The sequence below is a fragment of the Cetorhinus maximus genome, chromosome 20, assembly GCF_964194155.1.
Source record: "Cetorhinus maximus chromosome 20, sCetMax3.hap1.1, whole genome shotgun sequence".
NCBI lineage: Eukaryota > Metazoa > Chordata > Chondrichthyes > Lamniformes > Cetorhinidae > Cetorhinus > Cetorhinus maximus.
The window spans coordinates 6,689,242-6,704,095 of NC_135898.1; the positions used below are offsets into that span (position 1 = coordinate 6,689,242).

The 14,854-nt window shown below is 59.8% G+C and overlaps 1 protein-coding gene across 1 annotated transcript in view; it reads right to left on the reverse strand.

Annotated features, from left to right (window-relative positions):
* Nucleotides 1–14,854, reverse strand: part of pebp4 (phosphatidylethanolamine binding protein 4) — a 447,588-nt gene that overhangs the window by 414,728 nt on the left and 18,006 nt on the right. The window contains exon 2 of the mRNA XM_078565426.1: nucleotides 2,726–2,857. Coding sequence (XP_078421552.1) covers nucleotides 2,726–2,856 — 131 coding nt within the window. The 5' untranslated portion in view covers nucleotide 2,857. The remainder of the gene's footprint in view (nucleotides 1–2,725; nucleotides 2,858–14,854) is intronic.

The window sequence follows — 14,854 nt, forward strand, 5'->3', positions numbered from 1 at the left end:
TAAACAGCATCTTCCAACTAAATAGGCAAGGAAGGGCCAGGTTCACAATTTTAAGATCAGGTTTGCAGTGGCATGTATGTATTGGGTAGAGTTTTACATTCCCGAGTGGCAGACGTGCAGAGGGTCAAATGTCAGTTGAACATCTGGAACAGAGTGCCTGCTTGTGCAGTGGATGGCGATTCGTTGAATTCCTACAAGTGACAGCTGGACCTGTTTGTGGCTCGGGTGTCACTTTGTAAGACAGACACTGTATAGCATTGTCCAGGGACAGGGTGAGCTCCTGGGTGAGCTTTTGATCATCTAAGGACAGATGAGACGGTACAGACCGAAGACAGATGGTATGGTGGGAAGGACATGCTACACTCTGAGCCAGCCGCCACCATCTCCTGATGCCTCAGCCTCGGCCACAGTCTGCAGAAGCCCAGGCTGTGTGGAGAGAGTCAGGCCCAAGATCCAGGAGCAGGAGCGCTGGGACAGGAAGCTGCCGGCTGCTGATCGGGTGGTGAAGTGTGAGTAACCCGGGACTGGGGAGAAAGGGAGCGAGACACCCAGCTCCATCGGTAGCTCACCCCCCTTATCCTCCCAACTCCACTGGCGTCGCAGGACAGGGGCTCAGCCCCTGCAGAGTGAGGGAGAGGCCCAGGCTCCAGGCCCAGGTGCAGCCTCTGACTGGGAGTTGTCCAGAGCCTTACTTTTTATCTGTGTGTGGTCTGCGGCTGATATGGTCCATGTGTGAGTGACCCTTGATAAGAAAAAGGTCCCCTTTACAGGAAAGAAATGGAAAAGGTGCAACACAGGTTCATTAAGATGTTAACTGGGAGGGGGGAGGAGTTGCAATTGTGAAAAGAGATCCAAGAACTCGGAACATTTCACCAGAGTTCAGATGAATGAAGAAAAACCAAACCCAGGTCTTTAAGGGTTATTAAAAGTTATGGTAAGGTCAATTATGGCAGATTTGCTTTCATTAGCCAAGAGACAGCAACAGGAGAGCACAAATTTAAGACAAGCACCAAAAAAAGGAATTGGATAGTTGCTTCCAAAACAGAAATATTCAAGTGTGACAGAAGATAGTAGGAGAGTTTAGATTTGAAGGCTTATATAGAGAACACCACCAAAGTTGACTTGATGGGCCTATTGGCCTGTTTTTGAGCTGGAATTTTGTATCTTTCTTTTGGCTTATCTTCCCAAAAGTAATATGCACCAGGCTTGTTGATGGTGCTTAGGATGACTCAGCATTTATGAAGAAAGTCTACTGCCTAACATCTAAACAAATGATAAGTATTTTTCAAGACTTCTACAATTTCACAACAGATTAGAACTATCATTGCAAGGAGAAATGTGACACAACATCCAAAATCTTAATGGCTCATCTCCACATTGTTATGGGTCACTCTCCCATAGACTAGTTGAAAATGAAAACCACAAATTATAGATCCCATGCACTATATTTCGAAATATCACTTATCCATAGCAATAAGTCTTTAGCAAGCTTTAGAAACAGTAATCTGTAACAACATAAAATAAATAAATCCTCAGTTATTGTTGCATGAAAAAGCAATCATTTTGTGTGTGTTGCAATTCAATGTAATATCTCTGCACCACTGTGTGTGCACACGTGAGCACGTCTATAAGTTACAACATTCCATTCAAGCAGAGCTCACTATGTCTCACGCAAGATGTCTTCACTCACTTCTTTACCTCACTCTCCTGTAAATCCATTGACCATTTTTAAAGCGACACCTCATCTATCATCACTTTGCTGCTTTTTTCATTAATCTTTTGTTTCTGTTTAAGTGAAGTACGTAACATAGAACCAGCAGTTAGCTTGTTCTGTACCACTGTCTCTCATTTCGAATGGAGAATGGGTATGCCAGCTCCTGCTAAGTGGTGGCTAGGGCCCTGTCAGATGCTGAGTGTGCCACGACCATTCTGTGCCATGGGATGGTAAAAGGGAACAGAAAGAAGTCGGCATGAAAGTCACCCAAATACTACTATTTACCTAATAATGGTCAGTTTAGAATATATCAGACCTCATGCAAGGCCATAAGCCCACCTCTTCAACCTTAGTCAAATCAAAGAAGGGGAGAAAAGTAACTTGTCAAAATTGAAGGGGGTGTTCATTTATATAAACAGATGAAATTTATATTCCCCATTACTCTACCCTATCCATATTCTCCTGCAATTATCATCTCTGAAATACCATGTCATTCCACTTGCAATATTCATGATTCATCATGCAGTAAATGCTTCCACCATTCAACTGACCAGGATTTGACTATGGGTGATGTCTGACACTGATTCCTCATTTGGTTTATTTCCTGATTGCCCTTCTGATTGTTCGTTCAAATATATTTAATTTCAGCAAAAATAAAAGCTGGGGGAAGAAAGACAAATCACTACAGTGGATACATGAACAAATGAAAATTTGATTAAAAGAAACAACATCAAAATGAAACTGTTGGGTTAATTGCGAAGAACCTACACTGCAAAGTAATAACACTTCACGAGCTCTTCAGCGAAGTCTATATCTATATCAAAAATGTGCCTCTCAATCAAAAAGTCACCAGTGTAATATGATTATAAGCGGTGTGAGTACTGTTTTCAATCAATTGCTTCTCCCAGTATTGCGATTTACAGATGTCCAGGAGATGAGTGTAAACTCATTTCAGCAGCCAATTACATCATAAAACCTCAGTTACTCTATCTTGGTTTCACTCTTACTTGCCTGCAAACACTGCTGCCACTAATTTTTTCAATAATACACATAGATTCTTCATCATTCATCGAACAATCTACTTTCTGATGAGAGAGAACGTCCAGTCCAATCAGAAGAACAAGAGTCTCAGGCCACTTCATGCTGAAAAATAAAACATTACATTCACTCCCTAAGTGCTTGTGAAACACGATGCAATGAAGAAACTTCAAAACTAAAGCAGGCTTGTCCAACTTTTTTATGCCAGGGGCCACATTTCAAACTTTTTCTCACTCAGGGAGCCGATGAACAAATTTCAGAAAGATAAGGTTTGGCAATGACATTAAACATGAATTTCAATAAAATGTTGAGATATGAAGCAAAGAAACAACTTGTTGAGCAAAAGTAAAGCAATGTCAGTGCAATAAATTGATCATTTTTTAAAAAATTAGTAATTAATAAAAGTTGACAATTGGTGCGTGAGGTCAGATTGTGTGTGTCCGGCACACTCCCAGTCTCAGGGTGCTCATTCACTCACTTTCACCCGCTGTGTGAGTGGGTGTGTGTGTGTTGATGTGTAGGGTGAGGGTGAGTACGAGCCTTGAGACTGGGAGTGAGCCAGACACACACACACACACACACACACTGTGTCTCGCACTATCCTGCCGCCGCCGGCTGCTTCCCTCGTGCACACTCTCTCACTCTCTCTCCCCCCCCACCCCGCACACACTCTCTCCCTCCACCCACCTCGAGCGCACTCTCGCTTCTCACCTCGCGCACATTCTATCTCTCTCCTCACTCAGGCACACTCTCCCACACTCCTCATGCACACTCACTCTCCCTCCTCGCGAACACACTCTCTCCCCTCCCCATCGCACGTGCGCACTTCCTCTCTCGTCCCACTCAAGCATACGCGGCCTCTCACGCCCCATTCAAGTGCGTGCGCTCTCTCTCCCCACTCGTATGTGCGCTCTCTCTCTCTCCCAACTCACACACGCGCTCTCTCTCTCTCCCCACTTGTGCACGCTCTCTCTCTCCCCACTCTCGCATGTTCTCTCTATCTCTCTCCCCACTCGCACGCGCACTCCCTCACTCCCACCTCGCGCATGCACCGTGCGCATACTCTCTCCCTCCCTTCCACCTCGCGTGAGCACACTCTTTCCCTCTCACCTCGCACGCCCTCTCTCCCCATCTCCTGCGCTCTCTCCCTCTCTCCCACCTCGTGCACGCCCTCACCCTCTCTCCAATCTCACATGCGCTCTCTGCCTCTCTCCCCATTCGCGCGCTCTCTGCCTCTCTCCCCACTCGCGCGCTCTCTCCCCACTCGCACACCCTCTCCCCACTCGCGCGCGCTCTCTCTCTCCCCACTCGCGCGCGCTCTCTCTCTCTCTCCCCACTCGCACGCCCTCTCCCCACTTGCGCGCTCTCTCTCTCCCCCCACTCGCACGCCCTCTCCCTACTCGCGCGCACTCTCTCCCTCTCCCACCTCGCGCGCACCCTCTCCCTCTCTCCCACCTCACGTGTGCGCTGACCCTCTCTCCCACCTCGCCTGCGCGCTCTCTCTCCCAACTCGCACTCACGCTCCATCCCTCCCTCCTGCCTCATGCGCGCACTCTCTCCCACCTCAAGCGCGAGCATTCTCCCTCACCTCGCTCCCTACCTCGCTCGCAAGCTCTCTCTCTCTCTCTCCCCACTCGCAGGCACGCTCTCTCTCTCCACTCGCAGGCGCGCTCTCTCTCTCTGCACTCTGCACTGTCACCATCCCCTCGCGTGTGCGCTCTCTCCCCTCCCCGTCACACGTGCGCTCTCCTGCTCTAGCCCCAGTCACGCGCGCACTCTCTCCCCGTTCACGTGTGCGTACTCTCTCCCTCCCTTCCACCTCGTGAGTGCACGCTCTCTCCCTCTCACCTCGCACGCCCTCTCTCCCGCCTCGCACGCGCTCTCCCACCTCGCGCACACTCTCTCCCTCTCTCCCATCTCACGAGCGCCCTCTCCCTCTCTCGCAACTTACGCCCGCCCTCTCCCTCTCTCCCACCTCACGTGCGCGCTGACCCTCTCTCCCTGCTTTCATGCGCGCTCTCTCCCTCTCTCCCACCTCGCCTGCGCGCTCTCTCCCAACTCGCACGCACGCTCCATCCCTCACTCCTGCCTCATGCGCGCGCTCTCTCCCACCTCAAGCGCGAGCACTCTCTCCCTCTCTCTCTCCCCACCTTGCTCGCATGCTCTCTCTGCACTCGCAGACACTGTCACCACCCCCTCGCGCGTGCGCTCTCTCCCCTCCCCGTCACACGTGCGCTCTCCCGCTCTAGCCCCATTCGCGTGCGCTCTCCCGCTCTAGCCCCATTCGCGTGTGCACTCTCTCTCTCTCCCCGTTCACGTGCGCGTACTCTCTCCCTCCCTTCCACCTCGCGTGCACACGCTCTCTCCCTCTCACCTCGCACGCCCTCTCTCCCTCGCACTCTCTCTCCCCACTCGTGCGCACGCGCTCTATCTCCCCACATACACGCGCGCGCGCTCTCTCTCTCCACTCGCACACACGCTCTCTCTCCCCACTCGCGCACACTCCCACTCCCCACTTGCGCACGCTCTCTCTCTCACCCACATCGTGCGTGCGCTCTCTCTCCCCACTCATGCACGCTCTCTCCCCCCACTCGTGCACGGTCTCTCTCCCCACTCGCGCGCGCTCTCTCTCTCCCCACTCGCGCACACTCTCTCCCCACTCGCGCGTGCTCTCTCTCTCCCCACTCGCGCACATTCTCTCTCTCCCCACTCGCGCACACTCTCTCTCCCCACTCGCGCACGCTCTCTCTCCCCAATCGTGCACACTCTCTCTCCCCACTCGCGCACTCTCTCTCCCCACTTGCGCACACTCTCTCTCTCCCCACTCGCGTACACTCTCTCTCCCCACTTGCGCACACTCTCTCTCTCCCCACTCGCGTACACTCTCTCTCCCCACTCGCGCACACTCTCTCTCTCCCCACTCGCGCACACTCCCTCTCCCCACTCGCGCTCACACTCTCTCCCCACTCGTGCACACTTTCTCTCCCCACTCGCGCACGCTCCCACTCCCCACTCGCGCACGCTCTCTCTCTCACCCACATCGTGCGTGCGCTCTCTCTCCCCACTCATGCACGCTCTCTCCCCCCACTCGTGCACGCTCTCTCTCCCCACTCGCGCGTGCTCTCTCTCTCCCCACTCGCGCACACTCTCTCCCCACTCGCGCGTGCTCTCTCTCTCCCCACTCGCGCACATTCTCTCTCTCCCCACTCGCGCACACTCTCTCTCCCCACTCGCGCACACTCTCTCTCCCCACTCGCGCACGCTCTCTCCCCAATCGTGCACACTCTCTCTCCCCACTCGCGCACACTCTCTCTCCCCACTTGCGCACACTCTCTCCCCACTCGCGTACACTATCTCTCCCCACTCGCGCACACACTCTCTCTCCCCACTCGCGCACACTCCCTCTCCCCACTCGCGCTCACACTCTCTCCCCATTCGTGCACACTCTCTCTCCCCACTCGCGCACACTCTCTCTCCCCACTCGCGCACACTCTCTCTCCCCACTCGCGCACACTCTCTCTCTCCTCACTCGCGCACACTATCTCTCCCCACTCGCGCACACTCTCTCTCTCCCCACTCGCGCACACTCGCTCCCCCCACTCGCGCACACTCTCTCTCTCCCCACTCGCGCACGCTCGCTCTCCCCACTTGTGCTCGCTCTCTCACCCACCTCGTGCGTGCGCTCTCTCTCTCCCCACTCGTGCACACTCTCTCTCCTCACTCGCACACACTCTCTCCCCCAATCGCGCACGCTCTATCTCTCCCCACTCGCGCACACTCTCTCTCCCCACTCGCGCACACTCTCTCTCTCTCTCCCCACTCGCACACTCTCTCTCTCTCCCCACTCGCGCACACTCTCTCTCTCCCCACTCGCGCACACTCTCTCTCTCCCCACTCGCGCACACTCTCTCTCTCCCCACTCGCGCACACTCTCTCTCTCCCCACTCGCGCACACTCTCTCTCCCCAATCGCGCACGCTCTATCTCTCCCCACTCGTGTGTGCGCTCCCTCCCCACTTGCGCATGCGCTCTCTCCCCACTCGCGCATGCTCTCTCTCCCCACTTGCGCGCGCGCGCTCTCTCTCTCTCCACTCGCGCGCACGCTCTCTCTCCCCACTCGCGCACACTCTCTCTCCCCACTCGCGCACGCTCTCTCTCCCCAATCGTGCACACTCTCTCTCCCCACTCGCGCACACTCTCTCTCCCCACTCGCGCACGCTCTCTCCCCAATCGTGCACACTCTCTCTCCCCACTCGCGCACACTCTCTCTCCCCACTTGCGCACACTCTCTCCCCACTCGCGTACACTATCTCTCCCCACTCGCGCACACACTCTCTCTCCCCACTCGCGCACACTCCCTCTCCCCACTCGCGCTCACACTCTCTCCCCATTCGTGCACACTCTCTCTCCCCACTCGCGCACACTCTCTCTCCCCACTCGCGCACACTCTCTCTCCCCACTCGCGCACACTCTCTCTCTCCTCACTCGCGCACACTCTCTCTCTCCCCACTCGCGCACACTCTCTCTCCCCAATCGCGCACGCTCTATCTCTCCCCACTCGTGTGTGCGCTCCCTCCCCACTTGCGCATGCGCTCTCTCCCCACTCGCGCATGCTCTCTCTCCCCACTTGCGCGCGCGCGCGCTCTCTCTCTCCACTCGCGCGCACGCTCTCTCTCCCCACTCGCGCACACTCTCTCTCCCCACTCGCGCACGCTCTCTCTCCCCAATCGTGCACACTCTCTCTCCCCACTCGCGCACACTCTCTCTCCCCACTCGCGCACGCTCTCTCCCCAATCGTGCACACTCTCTCTCCCCACTCGCGCACACTCTCTCTCCCCACTTGCGCACACTCTCTCCCCACTCGCGTACACTATCTCTCCCCACTCGCGCACACACTCTCTCTCCCCACTCGCGCACACTCCCTCTCCCCACTCGCGCTCACACTCTCTCCCCATTCGTGCACACTCTCTCTCCCCACTCGCGCACACTCTCTCTCCCCACTCGCGCACACTCTCTCTCCCCACTCGCGCACACTCTCTCTCTCCTCACTCGCGCACACTATCTCTCCCCACTCGCGCACACTCTCTCTCTCCCCACTCGCGCACACTCGCTCCCCCCACTCGCGCACACTCTCTCTCTCCCCACTCGCGCACGCTCGCTCTCCCCACTTGTGCTCGCTCTCTCACCCACCTCGTGCGTGCGCTCTCTCTCTCCCCACTCGTGCACACTCTCTCTCCTCACTCGCACACACTCTCTCCCCCAATCGCGCACGCTCTATCTCTCCCCACTCGCGCACACTCTCTCTCCCCACTCGCGCACACTCTCTCTCTCTCTCCCCACTCGCACACTCTCTCTCTCTCCCCACTCGCGCACACTCTCTCTCTCCCCACTCGCGCACACTCTCTCTCTCCCCACTCGCGCACACTCTCTCTCTCCCCACTCGCGCACACTCTCTCTCTCCCCACTCGCGCACACTCTCTCTCCCCAATCGCGCACGCTCTATCTCTCCCCACTCGTGTGTGCGCTCCCTCCCCACTTGCGCATGCGCTCTCTCCCCACTCGCGCATGCTCTCTCTCCCCACTTGCGCACGCGCGCTCTCTCTCTCTCCACTCGCGCGCACGCTCTCTCTCCCCACTCGTGCACACTCTCTCTCCCCACTCATGCACACACTCTCTCCCCACTCGCGTGTGCGCTCTCTCTCCCCACTCATGCACGCTCTCTCCCCCCACTCGTGCACACTCTCTCTCCCCACTCGCGCACACACTCTCTCTCCCCACTCGCGCACACTCCCTCTCCCCACTCGCGCACACACTCTCTCCCCACTCGTGCACACTCTCTCTCCCCACTCGCGCACACTCTCTCTCCCCACTCGCGCACACTCTCTCTCCCCACTCGCGCACACTCTCTCTCCCCACTCGCGCACACTCTCTCTCTCCCCACTCGCGCACACTCTCTCCCCCCACTCGCGCACACTCTCTCTCCCCACTCGCGCACGCTCGCTCTCCTCACTTGCGCTCGCTCTCTCACCCACCTCGTGCGTGCGCTCTCTCTCTCCCCACTCGTGCACACTCTCTCTCCTCACTCGCACACACTCTCTCCCCCCAATCGCGCACGCTCTCTCTCTCCCCACTCGCGCACACTCTCTCTCTCTCCCCACTCGCGCATACTCTCTCTCTCTCCCCACTCGCGCACACTCTCTCTCTCCCCACTCGCGCACACTCTCTCTCTCCCCACTCGTGTGTGCACTCCCTCCCCACTTGCGCATGCGCTCTCTCCCCACTCGCGCATGCTCTCTCTCCCCACTTGCGCGCGCGCTCTCTCTCTCTCTCCACTCGCGCGCACGCTCTCTCTCCCCACTCGTGCACACTCTCTCTCCCCACTCATGCACACACTCTCTCCCCACTCGCGCGTGCGCTCTCTCCCCACTCGCGCGTGCGCTCTCTCCCCACTCGCGCACACTCTCTCTCCCCCCACTAGCGCGCGTTCTCTCTCTCTCTCCACTCACACGTGCACTCCCTCACTCCCTCCTCGCACATGCGCCGTCTACAACTCCCACCTCGCACATAGTCTCTCCCTCCCCCCTCGCGTGCGCACGCAATCTCCCTCTCAACTCGTGCGCCCTCTCTCCCTCGCTCCCACCTCGTGCGCGCCCTCTCCCTCTCTCCGATCTCACGTGCTCCCTCTCTATCTCACCCACCTCCCGTGCGCGCTCACTCCCACTCTCCCCACTTGCGCGCTCTCTCCCTCTACCCATCTCGCACACGCTGTCACCTCCGCCGCGCATGCTCTCTCCCTCCCTCCCACCCCGCGAGTGCACGCTCTCTCCCTCTCACCTCACGCGCCCTCTCTCCCTCTCTCCTGCCTCACACGCACTCTCCCACCTCGCGCGCCCTCTCCCTCCCTCCCATCTTGCGCGCGCCCTCTCCCTCTCTCTCGCATCTCACGCACGCGCTCTCTCCCACTCCCCACTCACACGCGCTCTCTCCCTTTCCCCACTCGCGTGTGCTCTCTCCCTCCCACCTCGCGAGCCCTCTCTCCCTCTCTCCCGCCTACCGTGCGCGCTCTCTCCCTCTCCCATCTCGCACGCGCCCTCTCCCACCTCACGTGCGTGCTCTCACCCTCTCTCTCACCTTGCGCACACAGTCTCTCCCACCTCAGGCAAGCGCTCTCTCCCACAAACCTCACGAGCGCACTCTCTCTCCCTCACCCCACGCGCCCTCTCCCTCTCCCACCTCATGAGCGCCTTCTCCCTCTCTCCCACCTCGCGCGCATGCTCCATCCCTCTCTCCTGCCTCATGAGCGCACTCTCTCCCACCTCAAACGCGAGCACTCTCTCCCTCTCCCAACCTCGCTCGCATGCTCTCTCTCTCCCAACTCGCATGCGCGCTCTCTCTCTCCCCACTCGCGCGCGCTGTCACCCCCGCCTCGCACTTGCGCTCTCTCCCCTCCCCGCGCTTGCGCTCTCTCCCCTCCCCATCACACGCGCTCACCCTCTCTAGCACCACTCGCACGGGCACTCTCTCTCTCTCCCCGTTCGCGTGCGCACTCTCTCTCTCCCCACTCACACATGCTCTTTCTCTCCCAACTCACGCATGCGCTCTCCATCCCTCCATCTCCCCCGACTCATGCACGCGCTCTCTCTCTCTCCCCACTCACGCGCACGCGCCCTCTCTCCCCATTCACGTGCGCTCTCTCTCGCTCTCCCAACTCGCGCGCTCTCTTTCTCTCCACACTCGCGCACGTGCACGCTATCTCTCCCCACTTGCACGCGTGCTCTCTCTCTAGTCCACCTCGCGTGCGTTCTCTGTCTCTCTCTCCCCGCTCGCGCGTGCGCTCTCTCTCTCTTCCCACTCACTCGCACTCTCCCTCACCCCACTCGGGCGCGTTCTCTCTCTCCCCAATCGTGCGCGCACTCCCTCACTCCCACCTCGTGCGTGCGCCATTTTCCTCTTTCCCACCTCACGCGTGCTCTCTCCCTCCATCCCACCTCGCATGCGCGCGTGCTCTCTCCCTCTTACCTCGCATGCCCTCTCTCCTGCATCACGCACGCTCTCGCCCTCCTTGCGCTCTCCCTCTTCCTCTCTCCCACCTCATGCACGCACTCTCCCTCTCTCTCTCCACACTCGCGCGTGCTCTCTCTCTCCCTCCCACCTCACGAGCGCATGCTCTCTCCCTCTCACCTCACGCGCCCTCTCTCCCGCCTCGCGGCACTCTCTCCCACCTCCTGCGCGCCCTCTCCCTCTCTCGCATCTCATGCGTGTCCTATCTCTTTCCCCACTCGCGTGCGCACGCGCTCTCTCTCTCCCACCACACTCACGCGCGTGCTCTCACTCTCTCCTGCCTCACATGCGCTCTCTCCCTCTCGCCCTCCTCGCGCGCCCTCTCCCTCTCTCCCACCTCACGCGCATCCTCTCCCCCTCCCTCCCACCTCGCGAGCACATGCTCTCTCCCTCACACCTCACGCACCCTCTCTCCCTCTCTCCCACCTCGCGCGCACTCTCTCCCTCTCCCACCTCACGCCCGCCCTCTCCCTCTCTCCCATCTCGCGCACGCCCACTGCCTCACTCGCATCTCACACACGCACTCTCCCTCTCTCCTACCTCACGTGCACACTCTCCCTCTCTCCTACCTCACGTGCGCACTCTGACCCTCCCTCCCACCTTGCGTGTGCGCTCTCTCCCTCTCTCGCACCTCACACGCACGCTCCATCCCTCTCTCCTACCTCATGCGCGCGCTCTCTCCCACCTCACGCAGAAGCACTCTCTCCCTCTCTCTCTCCCCCACCTCGGTCGCACGCTCTCTCCCTCCCCACTCACGCGCACACGCCCTCTCTCACCCCACTCGCGCGCGCTCTCACTCTCTCCCGCCTCACATGCGCTCTCTCCCTCTCGCCCACCTCGCACACGCTCTCGCCCTCCTCGCGCGCTTTCTCTCCCTCTCTCCCCACTCGCGCGTGCTCTCTCCCACCCTCCCACCTCCCAAGCGCATGCTCTCTCCCTCTCACCTCACGTGCCCTCTCTCCCTCTCTCCCACCTCGCGCACACACTCTCTCCCTCTCTCTCACCTCACGCACGCGCTTTCTCCCTCTCTACCCACTCATGCATGCTCTCTCCCTCACCTCACGCGCCCTCTCTTCCTCCGCGCGCGACCTCTCCCTCTCCCACATCGCGCGCGCCCTCTCCCTCTCTCCCAACTCGCGCGCGCCCTCTCCCTCTCTCTCCCATCTTGCGCGCGCCCTCTCCCTCTCTCGCATCACACGCGCGCCATCTCCCTCTCTCCCACCTCACGTACGCGCTCTCACCCTCTCTCCCACCTTGCGTGCGCGCTCTCTCCCTATCTCCCACCTCGCCTGCGCACTCTCTCCCTCTCTCCCACCTCGCGCGCACGCTCGATCCCTCTCTCCTGCCTCATGCGCGCACTCTCTCCCACCTCAAGCGCGAGCATTCTCCCTCACCTCGCTCACACGCTCTCTCTTTCCCCACTCGCATGCAAGCTCTCTCTCTCCCAACTCGCAGGCGCTGTCACCACACCCTCGCGCTTGCGCTCTCTCCCCTCCCCATCAGGCGCTCTCCTTCTCTAGCCCCACTCGCGTGGGCGCTCTCTCTCTCCCCGTTCGCATCCGCGTGCTCACTCTCCCCTATTGCATGCGCACTCTCTCCCCCCACTTGCACGCGCACACTCTCTCTCCCCACTCACGCGTGCTCTCTCTCTCCCAACTCGCGCGCGCGCTCTCCATGTCCCTCCACTCATGCACGCGCTCTCTCTCTCTCCCCACTCGCGTGCACACTCTCTCCACTCCCCGTCACATGCGCGTTCTTCCTCTCTCCCCACTCACGTGCCCTCTCTCTGCCCACTCAAACGCGCGCTCTCTCTCGCTCTCCCAACTCGCGCGCTCTCTCTCTCCCCACTCGCACGCTCTCTCTCTCTCTCTCATCCACCTCGCGTGCGTTCTCTCTCTCCCAAATCGTGCGCGCACTCCCTCACTCCCACCTCGTGCGTGTGCCATTTCCATCTCTCCCACCTCACGCGTGCTCTCTCCCTCCATCCCATCTCGCATGCGCGCGCTCTCTCCCTCTTACCTTGCACACCCTCTCTCCCGCCTCACGCACTCTCTCTCCCGCTCTCCCACCTCACGCGCGCTCTCTCACTCTCTCCCGCCTCACATGCGCTCTTTCCCTCTCGCCCACCTCACGCACGCACTCTCTCCTCTCTCCTAACTCACGCACGCGCCCTTTACCTCACCTCACGCTCTCTCCCCACTCGCGAGCCCTCTCTCTCCCCACTCGCGTGCCTTCTTTCTCTCCCTACTCACGCGCACGCGCTCTTTCTCTCCCCTCTCGCACGCGCGCTCTCTCTCCCCACTTGCGCACGCGCTCTCACTCTCTCCCGCCTCACATGCGCTCTCTCCCTCTTGACCACCTTGCGCACGCTCTCGCCCTCCTCGCACGATCTCTCTTCTTCTCTCCCACCTCGCGCACGCACTCTCGCCTCTCTCCCACCTCATGCACGTGCTCTCTCCTTCTCTCCCTACTCGCGCGTGCTCTCTCTCTCCCTCCCACCTCGCGAGCGCACGTTCTCTCCCTCTCACCTCACGTGCCCTCTCTCCCACCTCGCGCGCTGTCTCCCCGTCTCGCATCTCATGCGCGCCCTCTCCCTCTCTCCCACCTCTCCTGCGCACTCACTTCCTGCGCACTCACTCCCTCTCTCCCCACTCACACGCGCTCTCTCCCTCTCTCCCAACTCGCGCATGCTCTCCCTCCCTCCCACCTCACGTGCGCGCTCTCTCCCTCTCTCCCAACTCGCCTGCGCGCGCTCTCCCTCCCTCCCACCTCGCAAGCACATGCTCTCTCCCTCTCACCTCACACGCGCTCTCTCTCTCCCGCCTCGCGCGCACTCTCTCCCATCTCGCGCGTGCCCTCTCCCTCTCTCCCATCTCGCGCGCGCCCTCTCCCTCTCTCACATCTCACGCGTGCCCTCTCCCTCTCTCCCTCTCTCACATCTCACGCGCGCCCTCTCCCTCTCTCCCACCTCACGTGCGCGCTCTCTCCCTCTCTCCCACCTCACGCACGCGCTCTCTCCCTCTCTCCCCACTCGCGCGTGCTCTCTCCCTCCCTCCCACCTCGCGAGCGCACGCTCTCTCCCTCACCTCATGTGCCCTCTCTCTCTCTCACCTCGCACGCACCCTCTACCTCTGTCACACCTCACGTGCACGCTCTCACCCTCTCTCCCACCTCGCCTGCACGCTCCATCCCTCTCTCCTTCCTCATGCGCGCGTTCTCTCCCACCTCAAGCGCGAGCACTCTCTCCCTCTCCCTCTCTCCCACCTCGCACGCATGCTCTATCCCTCTCTCCTGTCTCATGCACGCGCTCTCTCCCCCCTCAAGCACGAGCACTTTCTCCCTCTCTCAACCCCACCTCGCTCGCACGCTCTTACTATCTCTCCCCACTCACACGCGCGCTCTCTCTCGCTCTCCCCACTCACACGCGCGCTCTCTCTCGCTCTCCCCACTCACACGCGCGCTCTCTCACTCCCCACTCACGTGCGCACTCTCTCTCTCACTACTTACGCATGCTCTCTCTCTCCCAACTCGCGCACGCGCACTCTCCATCTCCCCCCACTCATGCACGCGCTCTCTCTCTCCCCACTTGCGTGCGCACTCTCTCCACTACCCGTCGCATGCGCGCGCTTCCTCTCCCCACTCATGCGCACACACTCTCTCTCTCCAACTCACACGCACGCTCTCTCTCGCTCTCCCAACTCGCGCACTCGCACTCTCTCTCCCCACTCGCACGCGTGCTCTCTCTCTCGTCCATCTCGCGAGCGTTCTCTCTCTCTCTCCACTCGCGCGTGCGTTCTCTCTCTCCCCACTCGGGCGTTCGCTCTCTCTCTCCCCACTCGCGCGTTCGCGCTCTCTCTCCCCACCTCGTGCGTGCGCCACTTCCATCTCTCCCATCTCACGCATGCTCTCTCCCTCCATCCCACCTCGCATGCGCGTGCTCTCTCCCTCTTACCTTGCGCACGCTCTCTCCCTCTTACCTCGCGCGCACTCTCTCCCGCTTACCTCACGCGCGCTCTCTCCCGCTCTCCCACCTCGCGCGCGC